This window comes from Myxocyprinus asiaticus, chromosome 24 (assembly GCF_019703515.2).
Source record: "Myxocyprinus asiaticus isolate MX2 ecotype Aquarium Trade chromosome 24, UBuf_Myxa_2, whole genome shotgun sequence".
Lineage (NCBI taxonomy): Eukaryota > Metazoa > Chordata > Actinopteri > Cypriniformes > Catostomidae > Myxocyprinus > Myxocyprinus asiaticus.
This window is the reverse complement of record NC_059367.1, coordinates 36,673,851-36,694,182: the sequence shown is the minus strand read 5'-3', so window position 1 is coordinate 36,694,182 and position 20,332 is coordinate 36,673,851. Positions and strand designations below refer to the sequence as shown.

The 20,332-nt window shown below is 37.9% G+C and overlaps 1 protein-coding gene across 5 annotated transcripts in view; it reads right to left on the bottom strand.

Moving 5' to 3' along the window:
- Positions 1-15,755: 15,755 nt before the first annotated feature.
- Positions 15,756-20,332, bottom strand: part of dbnlb (drebrin-like b) — a 47,590-nt gene continuing 43,013 nt past the window's right edge. For all 5 annotated transcript variants that reach the window (XM_051654225.1, XM_051654227.1, XM_051654226.1 and 2 more), the window contains one exon: positions 15,756-17,367. In XM_051654225.1, coding sequence (XP_051510185.1) covers positions 17,228-17,367 — 140 coding nt within the window. In that variant the 3' untranslated portion in view covers positions 15,756-17,227. The remainder of the gene's footprint in view (positions 17,368-20,332) is intronic.

Sequence of the window (20,332 nt, the reverse complement as noted above, 5' to 3'; positions counted from 1 at the left end):
GATAGAACTATACTTTAGCATAACGAAAAGTGTGCATCTCTGTTGTCCAAAAAGAGCTGAGAAACCAAAAACAATTACCGAAACAATTTTCATTACGTTCAACAATTTTTCTCAGTAGTGCAAAGCCAAAAATAAATGAGTATGTATAAAAGTTTTGATGCTTTTCAAATCAAGTGAAATCACTTTATTGTCACTCCATTCCATATACCCAAGTGGAAATGTTTTTTAGAGGAACAGACATGAATAGCAAGGCTAAGGTACACAAGTTGTAGCCAATCATAAGTCGTTAGCTGTCATTCTCTGTCATTTATTATATTAAAAGAGTGAACTTTTAGATATAGCAATGTTTAAAACTGAATGATAAAAAAGATAGAAATGAATCCTTTCTCTACTATTTTGAATAAACTAAAGATTCATGTGAAATACTGCGGACATACTGCATGACCCTGGACATAAGAATGTGATGTCACAAAGTGGTGGAATTGTCATAAATTGACCATAATTATACTGTATAGTGTGTGTGTGTGTGTGTGTGTGTGTGTGTGTGTGTGTGTGTGTTTATTATATTGAACATGAATTATATAAAAGAACACTGGAAAACCCCATTCAAAATTTAGAGAAGAAAAAAAACATGTCTTTGTTTTGAAGTGTCAGATGTTCTTTACTGATGATATTCTGAGCACGATGGTGATGTGAACTAGTCGTGTTGTTATAAGTTTCGGATGTCTCGTTTATGGATGGGGCCTCTATCTTTCACCTGCCCGGATAGTCCCTGACATTTAACCATTTTTAACCTTTAAATGTCACAATAACAGTGTTCAGCCCAGAGCCAGTTGCTCTGAGGGAGTTTCTCAGGTAAAATTTTAGACAAAACATCCGTATGTGTTATTGGGAGTTATACAGTATGCACCTCCCAGCCTGTGTCTACATACTTCATGCCAAACTAAGACACTAAAAGTGTGAAATTAGCCAATGTTGATATCAGACGAAATGGAAATTAGGGAGTTTATGATTTGTGTTTTCATATTCAATGTGAGAAGTTCAGGTTTCAGTCAGTCTGAGATCACACCCGAGTTTCAGAATACCTCAGGTGGTTTTCTTTCATAGCTTCTGTTCTGTATCAGATGGACATAGACATCTCAACTAAAAACACATCTCACGTTTGGCGCCACCCTGTGGGCATTTCAACTCAACAACACTTCCAGCTTCGGCCAGTAGGGGCAGTGGTTCGAATTTCGGTAAGCACAGATGGATTCAACGGCAGAAATTTTAACCTCCTTTTGCCTAATTCACAGTGTGATCAGTATGATTTGAACAAATCCTAACTATTACATTTTCGAAGCGTAACTCATCCTGTACTGTTTGTGCAACAGACATTAATGAGACCTGAAATACTGCAGCTTTTGGAAGTGTGCTTTTACTTTTTTACATGATCAGATTTATAATTCCAGGAAGAAGTCTAATGGTCTGTGATATGACGGAAAAAGAAACTGTTCAGAAAATAATTACAATGACTGAGGGATCCGAACCATATAGGCACCATGCCCAGCAAACACAGAATGTTCACCTAACGTTAGCATTTGGTTTCATTTTGGTTATTTTTTAGGAAACCAATTCCAAACGTTCTAGGAAGTTCTCTTTAGGTTCTAATTTTGTAGCCATAAACTAATGTTCTCAGAATGTTGCAGGGTGGTTTTTGTGTGGCAACCTAAAAGGAACCTACACAGAATGTTCCCTAATGATTATTTTTAGGTTTTATTTTTATAACCATAAATTAACCTTCCTAAAAGTTGCATGAAGTTTTTTTTTTGTGTGTGTGACAACCTAATAAGAACCTACACATAACGTTCTCTAATGGTTATTTTTAGGTTTTATTTCTCATTCACATTTTTTTATTTTAATTTTACATATGATTTTTTTTTATAAAGGTTGATACAACAATGGCTGAAATTAGTGCAGTACAGTGTTTAATAAAATGTAGAAGTAAAGATCACAGTGTATGAGATTTGAACAACACACTCTCATGGCGAAATCGTCAGGATTGATACGACTTTTCTAAATTTGGCTAATTTGTATGATATCGTGCGACTGCACTTGTTTGAATTCCTATAACTTTTACTACAGCCAATGACGTCGCTGGACATAATTTCCATCTAATACAGATAAGGGGTTTTAGGCATTATATTAATAAGTATGTCTTTAACGCCTCGTGCGCGGAACTTTCGCGTCCACGTTAAATATCCGGGAATTTGCAAGTGATGAAGTCGTACGAGTTTATGCAAACAACATCGTGCCAGACTATACGAAATAGCCAACTCGTAAATTATGTACGACTTTTCATGAGATCGGGTGCATATAAAGAGATATGAAAAGCAAACATAATATACATGCCTTACCTTCGCTGCTCCTGATACATCCGCACACGCTTTATTCCACTATCTGCACGCTCACTCAGTTTAAAAACGAACGGTCATTCCGATGGACACTCACTGACTGACATTCTTTTATAGATTTCCTCAAGAAATAATTCTTTCTAAATGTGAGATTAAATATATATGTTACTTTTTTGATAAAGATTTGACTCATATAATCAAAAAGAACATGACGTAAGAGATTTTGAAATGAAGAAAAGCAGGTGTATCCGCTAAACTGGACACTTCAGTGGTAAATGTTTGCCCTTTAAGGTTAAATTTTTTAATGTATGTCAGTACATTTCTTTTTTTGGGGGGATTTTTCCCCTTTTTCTCCCAATTTGGAATGCCCAATTCCCAATGTGCTCTAAGTGCTCATGGTCGCATAGTGATTCGCCTCAGTCCGGGTGGCAGAGGACAAATCCCAGTTGTCTCCGCATCTGAGACAGTCAACCCGCACATCTTATCACGTGGCTTGTTGAGCGTGTTACCACAGAGACATAGCGCGTGTGGAGGCTTCACGCCATCCACGCTCAATTCACCATGCGCCCCACCGAGACCTGGCTGGAGTCACTCAGCATGCCCTGAGATTCGAACTAGCAAACTAGCGAACTCCAGGGGTGGTAGCCAGCGTATTTTACCACTGAGCTACCCAGGCCCCACGTCAGTACATTTCTGACCCTCGACTGTGTTAAAGTCATTGGATATTTGGAATAATTTACCTCAATATCTGCATAATAATGTCCGGTGATGAGGCAGGTGAGCAAACTCAAAAAATCAAGTCTCAGTTTTCAGTGTATGGTACAATGTTGAAAACAAAAAATACATGTTTTAAAAAATATATACGGGATACGCTCCAGCACCCATTGACCTGTTTCAGTGAAGTCACTTTTCCCCACAGCTGCCATCAGCGGGAGGAAACAATGGTGGTGAATTGAAAAACATCCTTAAAACGATTTTAAGAAAAACATCAAAAAACCCTTTTGATCCATGTCAAGTCCCAGGAAAGGTGAATATACATCTGAGGTCAGCACAATATTGCTAAAGTTGTCTTTTGCGGCCATTTAAATATATTTTATCCACGATTTACCTCCATAAGCTGGTGTATGAATGTAAGAGCTGCTTTAAAATCATGAAGAATACACAGAAAGCATCCAAGGCAATATGAATATGAGAAATATGTTAACATTGTAGTCTGGTGGTGTAAATAAAGTCTGTGCTTCATGATCTTATGATGTGTTGTTAATTGACTGACCTTAGTATATACACATTAAATATGGACTATATATTCACAGTGCTTTTTTATTTATTACAATGTGTAACGATTATGACATAACTTTTATACTGTCTGGGTGTTCCAGTTTACTTGTATCCGAATCGATGATGTTATAAATATGACTGACACGTGTACGATTAACTGACATGTCTGAATAAATGAGCAAAGACTCACAAGTGTTTTTATCCCTTCTCTCCCCCTTCATTGCTTCTTGACTTTGGCGAAATGAAGCTGTCACTTAAAAGTTAAAACTTTATTGAAAGAAAAACTACATTTTGGATATGGTAATTAAACAGCAGTATTACCTCTTCATGATTTATAAATAGAAACAAAAATTTTGCAGACTTTTGCCTCATCCCACAGCACAGCACAATGAAGAAATATGGAATTTCGGTCACAAACATGATAGTATGGTCAAACAGTGACATCGCATGAAACAGGTCAATAGGCTACATAGGATAACCATGTAAAAAAAGGTGGATGGATGGATATTAATTTATCCATCACTCCATATTATGTGATGTTATGTTTAGCTTATTTTAATAATTAATTAAACAATGGATCAGATCAAGACATGGATTGTAGATTTATTGACGTACAGCAGGGTTGCAGAAAGGATATCGATATACACCGATGAACCACTCACAGGTGAAGCGAATAACGTTGATCAAGGACTCAAGATGGCGCCGAGTATGGCTGCTGCGTTGCGAGCTCCGACACAACATAGCAATGTTTTGTTTGTTTTGTTCACAATTCTTATGTTTTTTGTCTTGGATGTTGTCTGCCTTATTGTCTACGACAGACAAACACTTTTGGACATTGGTTCAGCGATCTCACAAAGAAAACCGGACTTCACATTCCTCAATGCCGACCCACTGTTTACAAACACGCAAGCAGAGCCCTTTGTCTGGGCAGCACGGCCGCGGAAACGCAGGAGGAAAAGGGGAAACAGAGCCGGCGTTCTCATCAGAGTAAGACGCCACGCAAATCGACCCCCGCTACCCACTATTCTACTGGCAAATGTTCAGTCTCTGGATAACAAGCTCTGCGAGCTGAAAGCGCGGATCTCTTTCCAACGAGAGACGAGGGACTGCTGCATTATCTGCCTAACAGAAACTTGGATGTCTGCGGAGATTCCAGACTCAGCCATTGAACCCACGGGGTTCTCCGTGCACCGAGCGGACAGAGCGAAAGACCTCTCAGGTAAAACTAGAGGAGGTGGTGTATGTTTTATGATCAACAAATCCTGGTGTGATCAGAGGAACGTACATTCTATCAAGTCTTTCTGTTCTCCTGATCTGGAATTTCTTATGCTTCTGTGTCGACCATTCTGGCTACCGAGGGAATTCACAGCGGTCATTATCACTGCTGTGTACATTCCCCCACAAGCCGACACAGACCGGGCACTCAAGGAACTGTATGGGATTATAAGTGAGCAGGAAACGTGCACCCTGAGGCCACGTTCATTGTGACCGGGGACTTTAATAAAGCCAGTTTAAAATCAGTCGCACCAAAATATCACCAGCACATTAGTTTCAACACATGAGGGGACCGGGTTTTGGACCATTGCTACTCTCCGTTCCGGGATGGCTACAAATCCCTCCCTCGCCCACCATTTGGCAAATCGGACCACTCTTCCATTCTGCTTCTGCCCGCTTACAGGCAGAAATTGAAACAGGAAGCACCCACCCTCAGAACGATCCAGTGCTGGTCGGACCAATCAGACTCTATGCTACAAGACTGTTTTGATTACACGGACTGGGAGATGTTCCGGTCCACCTCTGATGACGACATCGAGCTTTACGCTGATAGCGTAATGTGTTTCATCAGAACGTGCGTAGAGGAAGTGATTCCGACCAGAACTGTACGAATCTATCCGAATCAGAAGCCATGGATCAATAGCGATGTTCGCACGGCACTTAATGTGTGGACCTCCGCTTTTAATTCCGGGAACGCGGAGGAGCATAAACAAGCCAGATATGCCCTCCGAAAACTATCAGAACCGCAAAACGCCAGTACAGGAGCAAGATTGAAGGACAGTTTAACACCACCAACTCTAGAAGCATGTGGCAGGGAATTAACATCATCACAGACTTTAAAGGGAATAAAAACTCCGCCATGAAGGCCGCTGCCTCTCTACCGGATGAGCTAAATACTTTTTATGCTCGTTTCGAGGGAAATAACACCGCCCTCGCGGAGAGAGCTCTCGCGGCTGAAGCTACAGAGGTTAGTTCACTCTCCGTCTCTGTAGCGGATGTAACCCGATCCTTCCGACGGGTGAATATCCGAAAAGCCGCGGGCCCAGACGGCATTCCGGGCCGCGTTATCAGAGCGTGCGCGAACCAGCTGCCTGGTGTTTTTACGGAGATTTTCAACCTTTCCCTCTCTTTGTCTGTAGTCCCCACATGCTTTAAAACATCCACCATTGTGCCTGTACCAAAACAATCAAAAATAACTTGTTTAAATGACTGGCGTCCTGTTGCTCTGACCCCCATCATCAGCAAATGTTTTGAGAGACTAATCAGAGATTACATCTGCTCTGTATTGCCACTCAATCTTGACCCGCTGCAGTTTGCTTACCGCAACAACCGCTCCACTGATGATGCCATTGCATCTACAATACACACTGCTCTCTCCCACCTGGAAAAAAAGAACACTTATGTGAGAATGCTGTTTGTAGACTACAGCTCAGCATTCAACACCATAGTGCCCTCCAAGCTAGATGAGAAACTCCGGGCTCTGGGCTTAAACAGCTCGCTGTGCAGCTGGATCCTGGACTTCCTGTCAAGCAGACGCCAGGTGGTTAGAATAGGCAGCAACATCTCCTCATCACTAACCCTCAACACTGGAGCCCCGCAGGGCTGTGTTCTCAGCCCACTACTGTATTCCTTGTACACACATGACTGTGTGGCAACACATAGCTCCAGTGCCATCATTAAGTTTGCTGATGACACGACGGTGGTAGGTCTGATCACTGACAATGATGAAACAGCCTACAGAGAGGAGGTGCACACTCTGACACACTGGTGTCAGGAGCACAACCTCTCCCTCAACATCAGTAAGACAAAGGAGCTTGTGGTGGACTTCAGAAGAAAAGACAGAGAACACAGTCCCATCACCATCAATGGAGCACCAGTGGAGAGAGTCAGCAGCTTCAAGTTCCTGGGTGTCCACATCACTGAGGAACTCACATGGTCCATCCACACTGAAGTCATTGTGAAGAAGGCTCATCAGCGCCACTTCTTCCTGAGACGGCTGAGGAAGTTTGGAATGAACCGCCACATCCTCACACGGTTCTACACCTGCACTGTAGAGAGCATCCTGACTGGCTGTATCTCCGCCTGGTACGGCAATAGCACCACCCACAACCGCAAAGCACTGCAAAGGGTGGTGGAACTGCCAGACACATCATCGGAGGTGAGCTTCCCTCCCTCCAGGAAATATATACAAGGCGGTGTGTGAAAAAAGCTCGGAGGATCATCAGAGACTCCAGCCACCCGAGCCATGGGCTGTTCTCACTGCTACCATCAGGCAGGCGGTATCGCAGCATCAGGACCCGCACCAGCCGACTCCATGATAGCTTCTTCCCCCAAGCAATCAGACTTCTGAACTCTTGATCTCCCACGATCAAATACATCAGCACTGCACTTTATTACCCTTACTCTTATATCTCACACCGGACTGTCATAAATTATATTATTGTTATTATATTATGTTCTCTCTTAACAACTGACTATCAACTGACAGCCTGAATGTCAATACAGTACAATACTATACATTCTATATATATATATATATATATATATATATATATATATATATATATATACTTTTTTAAAATATATTTTAATTTTTAATTTTTATTGAATAATGTGTATCTATATAGTAAAAAAAAAAAAAACAGCGTATTGTATACTGTACAGTGTATGTTATTATTTGTATATTGTTGAGTGTAATTATGTGTATAACAGATGTTTAAATTGTGTTGTGTTAATTTGATATTATTGTAGATTGGTATATGTCTCATCACTGTCACGACTGCTATGTTGATCGGAACTGCACCCAAGAATTTCACACACCATTGCACTTGTGTATATGGCTGTGTGACAATAAAGTGATTTGATTTTGATTTGATTTGATTGATTTGATCATCTCCTAACAAGGCCACATGTCAATGTCTGGGTAGATTAGATGGTAAGCGAACAATCAGTTCTTGTAGTCATCGTGTTGAATGCAGGAGAAATGGGCAGGAGTAAAAACCTGAGTGACTCTGACAAGGGCCAAATTGTTATGGCCAGACGACTGGGTCAGAGCATCCTAAAACGGCAAGGCTTGTGGGGTGCTCCCAGTCAGCAGTGGTGAGTACTTAACCGACAGTGGTCCGAGGAGGGACAAACCACAAACTGGCGACAGGGTGTGGTTGGGCTCCCAAGGCTCATCGATGCGCAAGGTTAACGAAGGCTTATGTCAGTTCGGACGAAGTCTGCATAGCTGCAGACCGGTCAGAGTGCCCATGATGACCCCTGTCCACCAACAAAAGTGCCTAAAATGGGCAAGCGATCATCTGAAACTGGAAACTGGAAATGGATCTTGGAGCATTGGAAGAAGGCTGCCTGGTCCGATGAGTCCCATTTTCTTTTACATCACGTGGACGCCGTGTACGTGTGCGGCGTTGACCTGGGGAAGTGATGGCACCAGGATGCACCATGGGAAGAGGACAAGCTGGTGGAGGGAGTGTGATGCTTTCGGCAATATTCTGCTGGGAAACTCTGTGTCCGGCCATTCATGTGGATGTCAATTTGACACGTGCCACCTACCTAAACATCATTGCAGACCAGGTACACCCCTTCATGGCAATGGTATTTCCTGACGGCAGTGGCCTCTTTCAGCAGGATAATACGCCTTACCACACTGCACACATTGTTCGGGAATGGCTTGAGGAACATGATGAAGAGTTCAAAGTGTTGCTTGGCCTCCAAATTCCCCAGATCTCAATCCAAATGAGCATCTGTGGGATGTACTGGACCAACAAGTACGATACACGGTGGTTCCACCTCATAACAGGACTTGTGAGGATCTGCTGCTAATTTCTTGGTGCCAGATACCACAGGACACCTTCAGGGGTTTATAGAGTCCATGCCTCGGTGGGTTGGCACTGTTTTGGCGGCACACGGAGGACCAACAGCATATTAGGCAGGTGGTTATAATGTTTGGCTTATCAGTTTATAAGAGGTTAAGAGAACATTAGGGGGATGTTCTACAAACCTGCAGGGAACGTTCTATTTCCATAAAGAAAAGTTATAATGAGAAAACGTTAGAATATCCATTCTGGGAACATAAAACGAACACTCCCAGAATGTTCTGGGATCCAAAAATTGTTAGCTGGGATGGCTGGGTCTAAGGAGGGGCTGGGAGATTTTCTTTCAGCATTAGACTGAGTTGAAATATCACATGTTACTCAGTCAGGAGGTATTATACATAATATGATTGTGACTAGAATCTAGAGCTGAAGGCTAACAGTTGAGCAGGCAGATGAGAGTGCCATGAGAGAACATTTACGTTGAACATATATGCAAGTGAGTCACTTAAACGAACACTCAAGTCAGAGCTTTGAAGGAGAGTGGAAGATAAGAGATTTGAAGAAAAGAGAAATTCCCCGTTTATTCATGTCAGAGAGAGAGAAATAGTGAGAGATAGAGTCAGAAAGAGGGGTAACATGAAAAATGAGATGTGGAGGGGTACTAGGCCAGTCCAACAGAAAACAGACGTTAGAGTTAACAAGAAGTGTGACAGGTTTGTCATACTGGTCTAAAGCTATTGAGTGTGATTTGACTCATCCTCATGGGAACATAAGAACAGATTTTTGTAGTGGATGTTGCTCTGATTGCATTGCACACAGCATAATACAATTAACTCATGCAGTATGTGCACATGAGAGAAATGTCAGATAAAAGAGAAGATGATTCAAATCTAAAGTCACTAGCAACCTGCTACCAGTGTTGTTGGGCGAATCTTACAAAACCTGTCAACAATGTCTGGGTTTCACTCCAAAATTAAAAGAAAGAAAAAATGATGATCGGCATTTTTAAAGGAATATTCCAGGTTCAATACTAGTTAAGCTCAATCGACAGTATTTGTGGCATATTGCTGATTACCACAAAAATTAATTTTGACTTGTTCCTCCTTTTCTTTAAAAAAAAAAAAAACAAAAAGCAAAAATCTGTGTTCCTGTGAGGCACTTAACATGGAAGTAAATGGGGCCAATCCGTAAATGTTAAAATACTCACTGTTTCAAAAGTATAGCCACAAGACATAAACAATATGTGTGTTAACATGATTTTAGTGTGATAAAATCACTTACTAACCTTTTCTGTGTAAAGTTATAGCCAATTTTACAACTGACGATGACAATGTAATGTCAATAAACCCTAAAATGACAATTTAAACAACTTTACAGCTCAAATAATACACAAGTTTTAACAGAAGAATTAATGTAAGTGCTTTTATAAAACTATAAACTTCACATTTCTGCCTTTAAACCCTCCAAAAAATTTGCCCCATTCACTTCCATTGTAAGTGCCTCAATGTAACCTCGGTTTTGTATTTTTTTCCATCATGTATTGAACCCAGAAAATTCCTTTTAAAACAATTACAATTTTTGCATTATCACATTATTTTCATGATAATCAAGCACATTTTCCTTAATGCAAAATAACCCTTTTTGCATAATTTCCGTAATGTAAAAAAACAAAACAAAAAAACATTCTCATTATTGTAGTGAAATAATGATTAAATACAATGTAACCGTTCTAACAGTATTGTTTGTTACTGTATTACAGTAATAAGAATCTAATGAGAATCATCAGTAGGAATAATTTTTTTTTACAAGTAAAATGTAAAATATACAAACGCACAATGGTAATGAGAATTTGAGAGGGAAATATGCTTAATTGTCATTGAAATAATGTCACAATGCAAAAAAAAAAAAAAAAAAATGTATTTTTAAAACTTAACCTACTTTTTTTGTAGTTTCATTTGAATATTCCACTCTTTTGCTATAATTTGCAGCTTTATAAATGTAGATAGCAGATCAAATGTTTTCACACTGTACTTCAAGACTATTACACAATCGTACATATTCACATATACAGTACATATACTGTATATATATATATATATATATATGAATATACACTGTCCTTTTTAATATATAGTCTTTCCTGTTGAATTAATATTGTTTATATGTATGTTATGTGTGGTGATGTTTCCATCATTCTTAACCTCTTAACTGTTACTAGATTCTTGATTGTGAAGCACTTTGGTCAACAAAGTTGTTTTTAAATGTGCTATATATATATATATTATTATTATTATTATTATTATTACACAAACAAATAATGCATTTTGCTTATGTTATGCTATGATGGAAATATCTACTATAACAGGCATACTACAACTTTTCACAGTATATCATCACATTATATTAGGCTGTTTATGGTACTGGTATGATACATGTAGGCTAGCTATGATACTGATATTGGCATAAGAACATAATGCCCATGTTAGGAATTAAATGAATAACTCATAAGCAAGCTAATGTTGTGTGGTTTTGCGTGACTCGATTCAGAAGTTCTGTTACCGCAATTAAGAGTTTTACATTGAGTGTGTATTCCAGTTCAGAGAACATATTTGCTTGCAAAGTCTCATGGGACTCATGGCACGCCATTGTCTCTCTTAGCAGGCCAAATAAAATAACAAATACAAACACAAAACAAATGAATACTTTTGAAATCAATCAAAACAACTTTTATCAGAATATATCACACTTATATCACAATATATTACATTAATTTACAAAATGTAATAATTAATTATACTGTTATTGATGACATAATTATCCATTTTAAAAACTATACTGTCATATTTCTTTGAGACAATCATTGAGAAGCTCCTAATTTATAATTTAGGATTTGTTATCTTTTCCTTAACAAAGGAAGAGCTTTGCTCAGTATGAAATTAGCTGACAATTACGCCTCATAGACATTTGCTCTGGGTCAGCAAAGAGTTCCGCTGCTACTTTTGCAGAAGTGAGTCAATATTTTCCGTGAAGACATTTCTTACTTCCCTTTTCAAAATAAAGTTAATATTGTGCTAGAATGCCTCATCTCTCTGTGCCCAAAAGTTACCTCAACATCTATAAATAAAACCAGATCTCAGAGCAATGTAGATGGGATAGGGGATTAGAGGTAACACATCAATGGAAAAAGCAAATATAATTGATAGAAGAAATGTTGTCTGATGGATCACGAAACATCAGTTAGACTTTCAGTTAAAAAACAAGATTGTGATCTCTGAAGAAGGGGGAAAAGTACAGTCTCTTTTCTTTCTTCTTCTGATAATGAAAGTGGGGGTGATCAAGCAAAAAAAAAAATAAAAAATCCCCAAACGGTCATTTTGATTTTTCTTATTCCAGGAAACTCGACAGTGAGTGTGACACATGCAGGTCAAAGATCACTAGAATTGTGACTTTTGCCAAAAATGACAAGGGAATCACAATAACAAAATACTCCAGAGTAGTAAACATAATTTGTTTACATTGGATTTAAGAAATGTATTATGCACTGTAAAAAATTTTTTGTCAGAACAACATTTTTGTTTCCATCCATTTAACATGTCACAATAATTTCTAACACCTCTACTCAATTTTATAGTTTTCAGAGTTTCAACTTGATTTTCTTCATCAATCAATAAATTCAAAGTGGTTGACAAAGTGCCATTAAAGGGATAGTTCACCCAAAAATGAAAAATTTCTTCTGCTGAACACAAATGAAGATTTTTAGAAGAATATTTCAGCATTGTAGGTCTACACAATGCAAGTAAATGGTGACCAAAACTTTGAAGCTCCAAAAATCACATAAAGGCAGCATAAAAGTAATCCATTCAACGTGGTTACATCCATGTCTTCTGAAACGATATGATAAGTGTGGGTGAGAACAGATCAATATTTAAGTCCATTTTAGTATAAATCTTCATTTTTACTTTCACATTATTCTTCTTTTGTTTTTGGCGATTTGCATTCTTCGCATATTGCTACCTGGACAGTGAGGAGAATTTATAGTAAAAAAAAGAACATAAAAATCGATCTACTTCTCAAATTTTAGAGACCTAATAAATTTCAGTATTAATGCAGTAGCCTATATACTGTAAGTGCACTCTGTTCAGTAAAAAGTGCAGTTGAACCAAATAAATAAACTTGGCAAAGGAAACTCAGTGGAAGGGTTTAATTTTAAATTTACAAAAGTTTTTGCGCTTTCAATTATGAAATGGACAAAACTGTCAGTACCTCATTCCCATGATTATACAACAGTACGTTTCAGTCCTTGAATCTGACTGGCATTTCAAGAGTGCTGATATTTCTTAACTCGGGTGGTTCACTTTTTGTGTCACTCATTCGTGGCATTTCAGACTATAGTACGAGACTGATGAGAAGTGGAAGCAGAACAAAGAGTGGGATTTTGAAAATCAGGCTGCGTCCAAAAAGTGCAAATATTATCCCAGTGTTTCCTACAGAATTCAGCTCTTGCAGTGGGGGGAAAGGAAGGATTTATCAGACTAGGGCTGCAACTAATGATTATTTTGATAATCGATTAATCTTCGATTAATCGGCTAAACAATGACATTTACTGTATTTTATTGTTATTTTTTTAAGAAACATAAATGATAAAGGGCATAAGGATTTGGTTTGGTTTATTGAACTGAACGATTCTATACTCTCACAAAACTTTGAACAAAGCCTGAATAGTTATGTTTAATTTTTTATTATAATTCTTATTACTTTCAGGAGATATTCAAAACAGTTCCTTTCCTGTACTGATTACATGTTTCTAAAGTATTCTTTTCAAAAATAAATTTTTAAGGGTAGTGCTGCTTATTCAGCAAATCTCTTATTATTTTGATATTTCAACCTCAGTTCCTATAATACATCTATATTACACTGTGTACACAAAATAGTTACACTCAGGACCTTCAGGACAAAAATGCCCCATTGAAACCCATTAAAATATTTAATCCCAGTGCCATTAAAGCATAAAATCATGAATTCTATGATATTATGCTTTCATTCCGGAGCCCTGGATTTAAAATCACCAGATGGCACCATTTTTTTTTTTCATATTTAGCCTATGGAGCAAATACATGCTTTTTTCCTATTTTCAGTTTGCTGTATTTTAGAGCACTGCAGGCCAACTGAATAAATGACACAACTAAAATTGTGTGGGTGTGTTGGTATGGATGTCAGAGTGTCTTTTGTAAGTGTGTATTGAGAAATGGGGGGGATTTACGCACTTTGGGGGGTGGGGGTGAAATAAGATTTGTAATATTAATACATCTGAACTTTTACAGCAGTCTCACCTAAATATCACAGGGGGCTACATTTCTCAATGCTTACCTCAAGTTTTATTCAGACAGAATGATTATTTTAAGTATAAAGTCTACATTATGGCCTTTTTCTACAGTCACTTGTTTCCCAGCAAGACATGATGCAATCATGTGCTGACTTACATATTGTTCTTGGCAGATACAATAAACAAATACTTTAACAGGTAGTTAAAGGGCAGTTCACCCAAAAATGAAATTTCTGTCATTATTCACCCTCAGGTCTGTATGAATTTGCCTCTTTCATGGAACACAATAGGAGATGTTAGGCAGTATGTCTCTGTCACCATTCACTGTCTGTACCAGCATCTTACTTTCCATACAATAAAAGTGAATGGTGACTGAAACTCCCTATAAATGTCTCCCTAAAATCTCCTTTTAAGTTACACGGAAGGAAAGTTTGCAACAACACGAAGGTGAGTAAGTGATTACAGAAATGTCATTTTTGAGTGAACTATCATTTTAAGAGTAACATATTACACAGTTTCATACCTCAAATGTGAATTTTGAAGCCGCTGTTCGTTTTTTTTTTTTTTTTAAGTAATTCAATATGGCTTCAAAATTCAAGTTTGAGGTATGAAAGTGTGTAATTTATGTTGTAGAACAAAACATCCATGTATCACAAAAGTAATGTGTACCACAGACCTTATTTTTCTCATAAATTCAAAAACCCCATTTTAAAAACCCACAGGATATCCCCAAGGAACCCATGGCGAATTCTCTTCCGGGTTTTTGGATTACAAGCTGAACAGCTCTATTAAGCACTGATTCAGTTATAAACTAACTAGTAGTTACTAAACCCTTAGTTTGAACTTTACATCCCAGTTTATGCGAGACGTCTATACCACATCTAGTGCAACCCTACACTGATGCACAATTTTTATTAAACTGTTATAAAGGAAGAGAATAATATTGAACACTGCCGATCAATATTAAACATAATATCCCATGACTGACACTTGCTGAATTTACTAGTGTGTTAGGTCAGGGTTTTTTAAAAAAATTTTGATGCCAAGGACCCCTAAAATTGATCTCCTTGCAAGGGACCCCCTGTGTAAGAAAAATAGTGAACATGATATATATAAAAATAATAATAATTATTTCCATTCTGCTTAAGCCAAAAGAAATTAAAATATGTTAAATATTAAACATTTACTTCCTGTTGTATAGCCTAGCTTTATGCTGGATTAATGTTAGATGTATAAACCCGATGAAATGTTTTTAATTCAATTAAAAAATATATAATCAAAAAATATTTTGTTTTAAATATTTATATTAATTGTGAAAAGTGGTATATAAATCCATTACAAAAAATTGTTTCAAAGCAGCTTTACAGAGTATATATTTCTTAAATGGGTTGTACTGTTGTTTAAAGTGTTTTTGGATTGTTCTGCTGACGAAACATTGAAAAAATATCTTTCCAAGAAATTTCAGTAGACACAAAACTTGGGAGCTTTATACAGTGCATGTCATTGAAGAGGTGTTAAGTATCCCTGTTGTAAAGCAACGTGACATCATAGGCATCTTATTAACCTGTTTTGACCTCAGCATCTGTATTAAACATCTTTGGCGTTAGTAACTATCTTTAAAACTAATCTTCGTTCCTCTAGGAAAAAACAAAGTAACAACTTGCATTCTTTTTTAAAACTCTTTATTTATTCTTTTAATTAAGGTTACAACATTATCCAGACTTGTTAGATATTCACAATGACTACATGAACTACACCACTGTTGAATGACTTTGAAACATTAAAAATGAAACCTCGAAAATGTCCTCAAAATTACTTTTCCCCCCTACTCTCCTATTGGCACAGCACAGACAGTAAAAGTGTGAGTTTGAACAGTAAAACAATGCAAAAGTCTAAATAAATCACAGTTTCTTTAAGCCTCAGTTAATCCACACAAAGGCATCACTGTCTAAATGCACAGTGGACTTAAAGGCTGGACTTAAAGGCTTAAAATTCTGTCACCATTTACTGATCCTCATGTCATTCCAAAACCGAATGACAGTCACCATTCACTTTCTTTGCATCTTTTTTTCTATTCAATGAAAGTGAAGGTGACTGAGGCTGCCATTCGAATTAACATCTCCTTTTGTGTCCCTTGGAAAAAAGAAAGTAATATGGATTTGGGAAAACATTTTTTTGTTAATAACAGAATTTGGATTTCTTGGGTGAACTCTATATTTTCACCTCCATCTGTGACCCAAAGGCAAGAAGATGAAAAAATTATGGTTCCCTGAAACCTAAAAAAAAAACAAAAACAAACAAAAAACAAAAGCCACAGTATTAATATTCTCCACATTTCGGAGTAGATGAGAAAGCTGAGGTCTCAAAATTACTTCCCACCCCGGTCCCGACTGATTTTAAATCACTCTTGATGTTATCACTTCAAGAGAATAAAGAATAAAGTTGTTGCTAAATCTGGCAAAAGAGAGCACAGCAAATAAACTCTATTTCAGTCCAACCTCGGTAAACTTTATTGCAGCAAAACATTTGTGCTATGTTCCTCAAGAAAGCAAGGCAGTCAAACTCGGTTTTGTGGAGTAAAGAAGGTAAAAATACAAGGCAAAACAGGAGCATTGCGTTCCAAATACTATAAACGTAGCTGCACCAAACAATAATTACTTTTTTTCATTTAAAAGTTGCAGCTTGTTGAAATCCAAACATTTGAAATGTTCAAAAGGAAAAGGTACAAAAAGGATACTTCAATGCCACAGGAATATCACCACAAGCACATCAATTTTAACCATTCAATATTCCAAGGGACGTGAATGGACACAGCCAGATTCCTGGATTGTCTATTTTGGGGCATCTGCCAGCATACTTGAAATCAAAGTGTCTGAGTATTGTTTTGTAAAATTTGTGGACCACTTGAAATAAAATAAAATTACCAAAAGAAAACTACCAATACAGTATGGAATATTGTTCTGAGATTTGAAATACCCACTGGTCACATGATTTCCACTCTTTTGGTCCATGATTTAAGTTTAAGTCTCTTAAGTCAAGTATACTGGACCCATTTTGTTCAGAAGGCCAGAGATTTGTTGAATCTACGCAGGGCAAATCGATGTAGCCCGACTCTGATGGGGGGCGTATGCTGGACTTTATTGGAGAAGTTCGACGTAATTAGCCGGGAACATTCCAAAGTGTCCGTCAGGGCTGTATCCTCTCCACCATCCCTCATCAATCATCTCAATGCCGGCAATGATATCATCAGGGTCAAATGAGATCTCGGTGTCATCAGCTGAGAAGACAAACACAAATGCAGAGTTAACGCATAGCACCATGACCTTTCACAACCTCAGTTTAAACAACCAAAGTGAAAGCAGATATCGGAGATTGAAATATATCCACTGAAAAGACCAGATTTAGAGGCTGTTTACAGAAAACCTTTTTTTTTTGCATCCATATGCTCAGGCCTTGCCACATTAAAACGTTTTCATTTGAAAACGCCTCTTCTTCTCTATGTTTTGGCCTTCAGTCCAAACTGAGACTGTGTTTTTGACAGCAAAAACTGAGCTTTTTGAAAATGCTTTCTCAAGTGGATACATTTGAAAACGCCATCTTCGCATTGTGGTGTGGACAGTGATGTCTTTTCTTGTGACGCAGTCATGTGATCCATTTAACTCAAAACAATTAAGATGGTGGTCCATGTTGTAGCGCCGTTGTTGTGCCTGTTATTCACTTTGATAGCATTGTTAAAGATAAATGTTACTTTGTTCAACCTTTACACTGTTTTTCTTCAAAGCGACAGGAAGTTTACTTGGAATTGCTGTCAAGCGACATACGTAACACAGACAATTGTGTTTCAGACCGTACATGGAATGATTCAAGCATCTTTATAAGTTTCAGTGTGGATAAGCAACTATTGGAAAATGGCAGTGTGGACAGAGAGAGCGTTTCGAAATCGAAAACACTGTTTTCAAATGTATCTGGATTAACGTGGATACAGATGGACAACTTTGACTATTTCACCACTTTATGCTGTTTTTAGGTGTCTTGCGTAGAAGTGCCGTGTTTAAAGACACTGTGTCAAATAAAATAAAAACTACAGAGACACCTGCGTTCTGTTCCATTCATTGCACTGTGTCTAGCTCAAGAACATGTTTGTTCTAAACAGCCTCTTAAGGCCTATTCACACAAAGACCAAACGAGCTTTTGAATAGGAACAACTGATTCACATGGTGCTATTCACACCAGATCCGACAAATCGCCCACCGACAATACGAAGGTTTTTTTATATGGAGCGGTCCGATTAGAGGTCCAGCCATTCGTTTGTCTACACTCATAGTTTGGACTAAGCTCGTAGTAAAATATTACATAAAAAGACTCTTTACATGCAATACCTCACTGCTATTTTTATTGCAAGTAACACAAAGTATTCCTGTAAAGGTGCTTTTTTTCTCACCACACACAAGAAACCCTGAATTCAATACAAATATGCAATAATTAAATAAAGAAAAGACCATGAGGCTGTGTCTTCTTTTATATTCTTTTTAATGTTATGCATCATATTTGATGCTATACTCATTTTACCTATTGTACATTACTCCATGTGTATTTATCTCACTATACATTGTGTTAAATTATCCAGGCACTGAAAAAAAGAATATATTTCTAGCAAAATACATGCATAAATACAAAGACAGAAGACGGTGCTCTCTACTCCTCTCAATTGCACAAAAATCACAGACTCTATATTCCTCTAAATGCATAAAAAACATGGAAAGAACATAATGAAACATAACATAAATGCCTTAACTGCATTAAATATATTTAGAGTATCTTATGCATTGACAGCTGAATGTTTAAAAGAGCAATACACCAGAATAAATGTTTGTAGAACAGCGCCGCCCACTGTACAGGGGTGAAATTGTTTTTCATTTTATTTGTGACAGTCTCGGTGTGAATGGACCTTTCGTCGGCAGTTCGTCTCTCAAATTCGTCATGAATTTGGTGTGAATAGGCCTTCAGACTGGATAGTAAAGAAAGAAGCTGCAGTCTTGCTATGGACCTTAATCAGGTAGGATGCCATATTTAATATGACTTGATGAGAATGAGATTTTTGTCCACTGGAAATATTTAGAAAGATGTATTTTTAATGTTTTGTCAGCTGAACAATCGACACCTATGTATACAACAGTACAACCTATTGAAAAGTTTGTACATCTATCCCTCTCAGCCTTGTTGTCAAATTAATTATGAATTAATATTAAATATGCTGTCCATAAACTCGACATTTTAACACGCACATGAATATTCAAATTTGAATCAGACTTGGGTCATATTCCGAATTATGTATGTGTCATGTAAATATGTCTTAACCGGTTTGCCATAACCCAATTAAGACAATATTTCTGTTACTAGAAATCCAAATGAGACAGCTGGCATATGCCGTTAATCAGGATTTTGGGTCATGAAAACATCTTGTTCAGAATATCCATCGTAACTGAATATTCTATTATATTCGCTCATGTCTATTAAATAATTTTGGGTGCTATGTGATACAGGGAGTTGTGAGATATCAAACACACTAGGACTAGGGATGTGCCATCGTGGTTCACTAATCGACTAGTTGTCCAACAACTGACTATTCTATTAGTCGGGTCGAGTCCTAATATTCTTAGAGAGCGTTTTTGCATGATGTTAGATTGCTGTGCTTAACAGTGATTAATAGTCAGCACAGTAAAACCCTCTGCAAGAAGTTTAATCCCTTTAATGCTTTAAGTTGAGTCCTTTTATGCACTGTTGCTGTTACAGCCAAAGCACCGAATCTGCAATACATTTACGTCAAATGTATTGACGTACATTTATGTCATCCGTCCTGATTCTGCTGGACCTTTCTGCAGCCTTTGACACAGTCAACTATCAGATCTTACTCTCTACCCTCTCCTCGCTGGGCATCACAGGAACTGTGCTTGACTGGTTTAATTCCTATCTCTCAGGTAGGTCCTTCAAGGTAGCCTGGAGAGGTGAGGTATCCAAGCCACATCAGCTACTTACTGGGGTACCTCAGGGATCAGTGCTTGGGCCACTTCACATCTCTATATACACAACATCACTGGGACCCATCATTCAGGCACATGGATTCTCTTACCACTGCTACGCTGATGACACGCAAATCTACTTGTCTTTCCAGCCCAACGACACCACAGTGACTGATCGAATTTCAGCCTGCCTGGCAGACATCTCGGCCTGGATGAAGGATC